General features: G+C 45.1%; 1 protein-coding gene across 3 annotated transcripts; it reads left to right on the top strand.

The window, feature by feature from the left end:
• Positions 1 to 1,921: 1,921 nt before the first annotated feature.
• On the top strand, positions 1,922 to 4,792 carry LOC109765084 (uncharacterized). 3 transcript variants are annotated; one of them, XM_020323869.4, is made up of 4 exons: positions 1,925 to 2,462; positions 2,578 to 2,679; positions 2,774 to 2,860; positions 3,110 to 4,792. In XM_020323869.4, exons 1-3 carry the CDS (start codon positions 2,098 to 2,100, stop codon positions 2,832 to 2,834), a joined length of 528 nt encoding a protein of 175 aa, XP_020179458.3. In that variant the 5' UTR covers positions 1,925 to 2,097; the 3' UTR covers positions 2,835 to 2,860; positions 3,110 to 4,792. The 3 variants fall into 3 exon arrangements, with proteins under 3 accessions (XP_045083697.2, XP_020179458.3, XP_020179457.3); XM_020323868.4 differs by having other exon boundaries at positions 2,774 to 2,876; XM_045227762.2 differs by having other exon boundaries at positions 1,922 to 2,462; positions 2,774 to 4,792.
• The last annotated feature ends 1,190 nt before the right edge of the window (positions 4,793 to 5,982 follow it).

Raw genomic sequence — 5,982 nt, 5'->3', positions numbered from 1 at the left:
CCCCGACAACGTGTACCTCTACCCAGGGCCGACCCTGTGTTTCGGGAGGCCCTAGGCGAACTCGACGACATGGGCCCCTATGTCCTAAGTCCTAAGACAATATATATGTATGCGTGTGTTATATATATAACTTATTAAAAGTAACTTTCAATCACACATCTTTAATTTAAAATATGAGTATAATAATTCAAATGACTTCATCGAGAACAATAATAACCAAATTCGAACCAACTCCATAAAAAACAATGGTACTAAAAAGATCGCAAAATGAAATTAACATGACATGATTACCTCAATTAAGAACGAAATTAGACTGACTCCATCAACAACAATAATACTTCAGTGCTTCGAAAAAAGTTTCTTCGGGCATTTCTTGATGCGAAGTAACATGGCAGGCTAATGTCCTAAAATCATGAAGAAAAGATCAAAAGAGCATACAAAAAATTAGGATTTATAGATCGGATGATTGGAACCCTAGACATGTTACATAGAATGACAAAAAATTGATAGATTGGATTACAATACGTACATACTAAATAAAGAATAAATAAACTACTGAGATTGTCAAATTGAGGCTTGGGGATGGACAGGAACATGGATGCGTACTTCTTGACTTCCAGTCGGATGCGTACTTATATAGGTATTGCCGAATTGCCGCGGTGCCGGATGCCGGATGGCCGATTGGCCGGGCTGCCGCCTGCCTGCCGGACTGCTGTGTGGTGGCGACGGCGAGCCAGCGAGGCGAGGGCGACGCGGCAAGGGCCAAGGGGCAAGGCGCGATCGAGCGAGAAGGCCAACGGGCGGGCGAGGGCGACGAACCTACGAAGGAAACGTCGAAACGAGCGTGAGTCACGGCGCCGCTTCGCCTACGCGTATCCATCAGCGATTGCTATCTAGCTATATCTGGGCCGCCTAGCCTATCCTTTCTTTTCTTTAATTCTTTTGTAATTTTTTACTTGCTTTTTGCTGGGCTATAGTATATGTATATACTCTATCATGTGCCCCCCCTCGCCTGGGCCCTGGGCCGTCGCCCCGTCGCCCATGCCCCAGGGCCGGCCCTGCCTCTACCGTCGACCCCGTGGACGTCAAGTTCCTCGCTGTGACCCCGAACATCTACGGAATGTGTACGACTACGAAACGTATACCACTACTTCCACTACCGTCGTGAGAACGACTACTTCCACTACGACCCGTGAACGACTACTTCCCTCGACATTTTTGAACCGCCACGAAACGCACGCTTCGAAGGTATACCGCTGAGACGACCGCCAGTGAACGAATGCATGTTGTATGAGATGCCCGTGGTTGCACCGTGTCTGAGTTGTCACTGCACGTTCCTCCTAGTTTGCCATGCCGTCGACCCGTGGGAACCCGGTAACCGGGATCACCCCATCATCTTTTGCATGCTCTGTTCATCCACACTTTCTTTTGCACCGACATCTTGATGAGTTGTCGGATCATTTGAATGTTGCCGTGGCACCCTTTCGTTCCGCCATGTTGACCAAATGCTTCATAACATGCTCATGTCAACGTTTTCATAAAAATGCATAAACTTGTATATGTCATCTGCATCATGGTAACAACATTTAAAATGTTTAAAATTGTTGCTTGCATTAAATTGCTAAATGACATGTGGGGATTTATCGAAATTGTTGTTTGTTGTTCCGGCCTCATTTAAACTTGCGTAAATAGTTACTTTATTTATGCTTCATCCTCTTGCCATGTTTAATCTATACTACTTCTATATCTATATCTATATCTATACTTCTATACTACTATTAAAAGAGCAAACAAAAATTCTCTTAAAGTCACACAACAAACTGTACACGAGATATCCAGAACCCTTCGATCAAATCAACTTAAACATATCCTACTGCCCGTGTTATATCAATGGTCTGCTATCCAGATTAACAACTGAGATCAAATGTTCTGCCGAGCAGACGCCACGGTCTGCCAAATAGAGCCCCGCGTCCCCCGCCCGCAACCAGCGGATCGATTCCACCAGCACTCATCGTTCCCCGCCTCCCTCTCCCTCCTATCCCATCCTCGCCGTCGCCGGGGTTGCTCTCCTCCCTCGAGCAGCATCGACGGTGCGGGATGCAGCGGACTCGGCCTGCATCGGCGTTGCCGGTGTCCCTCTCCGCTGTCGAGCAGCGGCGGCAGTGCGGGACACAGCGGCTCGGCCGCAGTGATGGATTTCTCCGACGTGGCCGGCGGGCGCTCGCCTCGCTGCCCACGTCGTCCTCCTACTCCTCCTCAGTGGCACTCGTCAGTTCGGTGGAGCCAGCGGGCGCCGAGGGCATGCGGACGGAGGTGGCGCAGATCCGGGCGGTAACAACGACGGGCGCCCCACATCCCCTTCACGTGCCGCTGCCCAATCCTCCTCTGCCTCCATGGCCTGCAGCAAGGGATCCCAATCATATCCGTGGGTCATCGCATGGTCCACCGTCGTTGTTCCCTTGGCAAGCCGCCTGCACTTCCTCTTGGTCGCCGCAATCGTTGGGTCATCGGTTCATCTGTTCGTGCCTGGATTGTCACCGTTCATCTTTAATCATGTTTCTCTTTGATGATGTCCAGCTGCCGCAGTGCCGGCAGCGAAGCTGAAGGCCCCGGTGCGGGAGGAAGCAGGTGGGTGCTCGGCGACATCGGCAACATCGTCCCTGCCGACGTCCTCGAGGGGTAAGAAAAACAGCGCAAGGATCGAATCCCAGTCCTGCTTTTCTTTCTTCCGTTCTTTTCCCTGAACTGAACCTGGTCTTGTTCGTTGCAATAGCAATATCCAGCTACCGACGGGGATCACTCCAATCACCAGGAGCTTCAGCGCTGAGCTCTGAAGAAGGCCTAGGCCGATCCATCCAAGGTGCGGACGCTCTGCGGTATACACCACCAACTCTCTTGTCTGTTGGAATTCGTGGCCTGTCACTCCTGTCGTCACAGTGTAGCCAAGTGATCAATTATCCTGAAATCTTTGCCCTATTGTACAAACCGTTCAAGCAGTCACAGAAGCCTCTTTATAAATTACATTAATCCCTAACGTTTGATCAAGAAAAATTGATACTGTTGGTGTCCATCTACCAGCACTGCTCATGACCATATCATGCAAATACAGGAGCGAGGGGAACCAACAGGGGTGGTGTCCTGTGTGCATCTCCTACAGCGTCCTGAATCCCTGCAGTACACCAGCTTTGCGCTCTACCTATAAGCTACATGTGCTTTCAAATTCGATCTCCTGTGTGGCTTAAGACTTTGAAATAAATTTTTATTAGATAAATCTCCAGTAGTTTTAGTTATGCTATCTATACAATTAGTAATTATTTAGGTGATAATTCCGAACAATGTTAGTGCTAGAGACTTATACATTATTTTCAACTAGCAGTTTCAGTTCTCCCTTCGCCAATTGATACAAATAATCTATGAATTATCAACTATTAGGCTAACTATGCACATATTAGATTCTTTGTTTCAGCTGTCTCCTGCTGCACTGATATATATTTACGTTTCAGATTATGTAGTCTTCTGCAGGTTATCAGATAAACTCTTCCAGAGATTGAGATCTAATCACAACTGCTTTGAGTCCTTTACCTTTTATTTTGCAAAATGCAATCAGAAGTAGTTGTCATATCTAATGTTAATGAATAGATTCTCAGAAAAGGAAATTAATTGGAATGATCTACTCAGCATGTCCCATGACTTCAAAAGGAAGAATTTGACTAAATTGAGATGTTGATCTGCAGTGTAAAGATAGACAAAATCAAAGACTGGCCTATTGAAATTTTACTAATTGGAATGATTTTTTTTCTAATTTATGTGCATATTATGCATACAATGATGAGCTGTTCTGTTAGGATAATTTGAATTAGGGAGCCTTACTAAATAATGTATAAAAATGGTACTGAAGGAGGCTATGCAACTAGCAATGTACTCTGTTTATAATCTGACTGATATTTCTTAAAAGATGTCTGGCTGTTGTGTTCTCTCAGACAATATAAAGCATGGTTCTATATGCTCTGCTAAATTTGCAACTTTCAATGCTTTGTGGGGCCTTTCCCATCAACTATAAGGATTTTACCTAAAGGTTCTTCTCTGATTTTTGTGTGTGTGTGACTCTAGCTATTTTACTTACTGGACGTCTATATCATGCATGTTTAGGGCCTTGTCTCTATATTTTTCATGTGAATCGCAGAGTAATATGTGAATAACATTTGCACTGGTGTAAGCTTGCACGTTTGCTACAGCAGGGTAGAGTTAGTGTAGCATCATTAGTTTCTTTTTTGATATACTAACAAGTTACCCTGTGCGAATTCTCAACTGTTTGGAGCCCTGTTGGCGCGCAAGATTACGAGGAGCGCCCTGTGCAATTCCTCGACTATTTGACACAGCGAGCGTCAAACGGGAGGGCTCCCAGGGGAGAGACACGGCGGCCAGGGGCATCTCCTTTGTTTATCCGCCGCTTCCCTTCATCACCGGTGAATAGCAATCACGGCACGGCATCATTCACTTGCCTACCATAGATTGACCGCTGATGCGGGCGCTCCGCTCCACTATTCCATCTCATGCTGTATATTTCCTCTCTTTATATCCAGATAAAGTATAGCATGTAAATATGTCTAAATTCAGAAATAACGGTTTCCCTTCTATCTTCACTTATACTGTTTTGGTTAGTAAAAATGTAACTAAATTCAGCGGATGGTGTTATTTGAAGCCAGATTATAGGATTATTCCTCTGGTGTTATTAATGTATTTGGATTAAAGTTATGAACATGATTCCTTTATATTATTCCTCTAGAATTTGGTATGATGTATAACCACCAGTTCAGTAGATGATTCCTTTATATTATTCCAAAGGCTTGGCAATGAATTTGGATTAAAGTTATGAACATGATTCACTGGAAATTGGAAGAAGGACGTCATGAATTTGTAAGTATAGGAAATTGTACTTTCTAGGTTTTTATGGTCTTGCTTCTAAATTCGATTTTATCTTGGGTGGATTTTCAAAGCAGGCATGGGTATTATCCTTTTTGCTTAGCATGCCTTCTTTATTGGTAAAGAAACACATTAGATATATCTGGATTTTTGTTGAGTAAATGAGTATGAGTGCAAATAAATTCTGACACGAAGCAAAAACTTTGACGCTTAATAGCAGAAGATTGTCCAGTTAATCACGGAAAACCAAAACAAAAGGGCCAAGCCCACTCTAGAACAGCGTAATGCCACAAGAAATGCCAATCACACAAACACACACTAGCTAGGGAACTCGCTCCACCGAACAAGTCGCTCTTCCATGTCCGAAAGAAATCATGAGGCACTCTCCCGCGGCGATGAAGAGACAAGCATTCCACATGCATGTAGTAGTTGGAACCCACACGGCATGAGGTCCATGCCGTCGAAGTTGCAAAGCTCTCGGGGCCGCCGCCCCGACGTCCACTGGTTCAACACGCCTTGCGCCCTCAACCGGTAGGGTCATTGCCCCCACATGCCACTGCAGAGACGTGCGTTGCACGTGCACGCTTACTAGTAACACTTAATATTGTTGGGTACATAAACGAGAACGAACTAAATAACTTGAATGTGGTGTTTCGTCAATATGCAACTCGTTGCATATTGAGCTCCATTTAATTTGTAGTATTGTTTGTTGCACTTTGCCATGCCATGCCTTATTAAACCGGACATGCATCATACTTGGTTGTGCATATTGCCATGATCATGCTTGTTGGTTTACCATGTTGTTTGCTTTTTCTGGTGTTGCTTCTCCTTGATAGTTCCGGTTACTTGCGATTGTGAGGATTCGTTCGACTACGTCCGTTTGTCTTCTTCATGGACTCGTTCTTCTTCCTTGCGGGATCTCAGGCAAGATGATCATTACCCTCGATATCACTTCTATCTTTGCTTGCTAGTTGTTCGTTCTATCGCTATGTTGCGCTACCTACCACTTGTTTATCATGCCTCCCATATTGCCATGTCAAGCCTCTAACCCACCTTCCT

Source organism: Aegilops tauschii, chromosome 4, assembly GCF_002575655.3.
Source record: "Aegilops tauschii subsp. strangulata cultivar AL8/78 chromosome 4, Aet v6.0, whole genome shotgun sequence".
Lineage (NCBI taxonomy): Eukaryota > Viridiplantae > Streptophyta > Magnoliopsida > Poales > Poaceae > Aegilops > Aegilops tauschii.
Note: the sequence above shows the minus strand (reverse complement) of the source record. Positions and strands in the feature narration are given on the sequence as shown.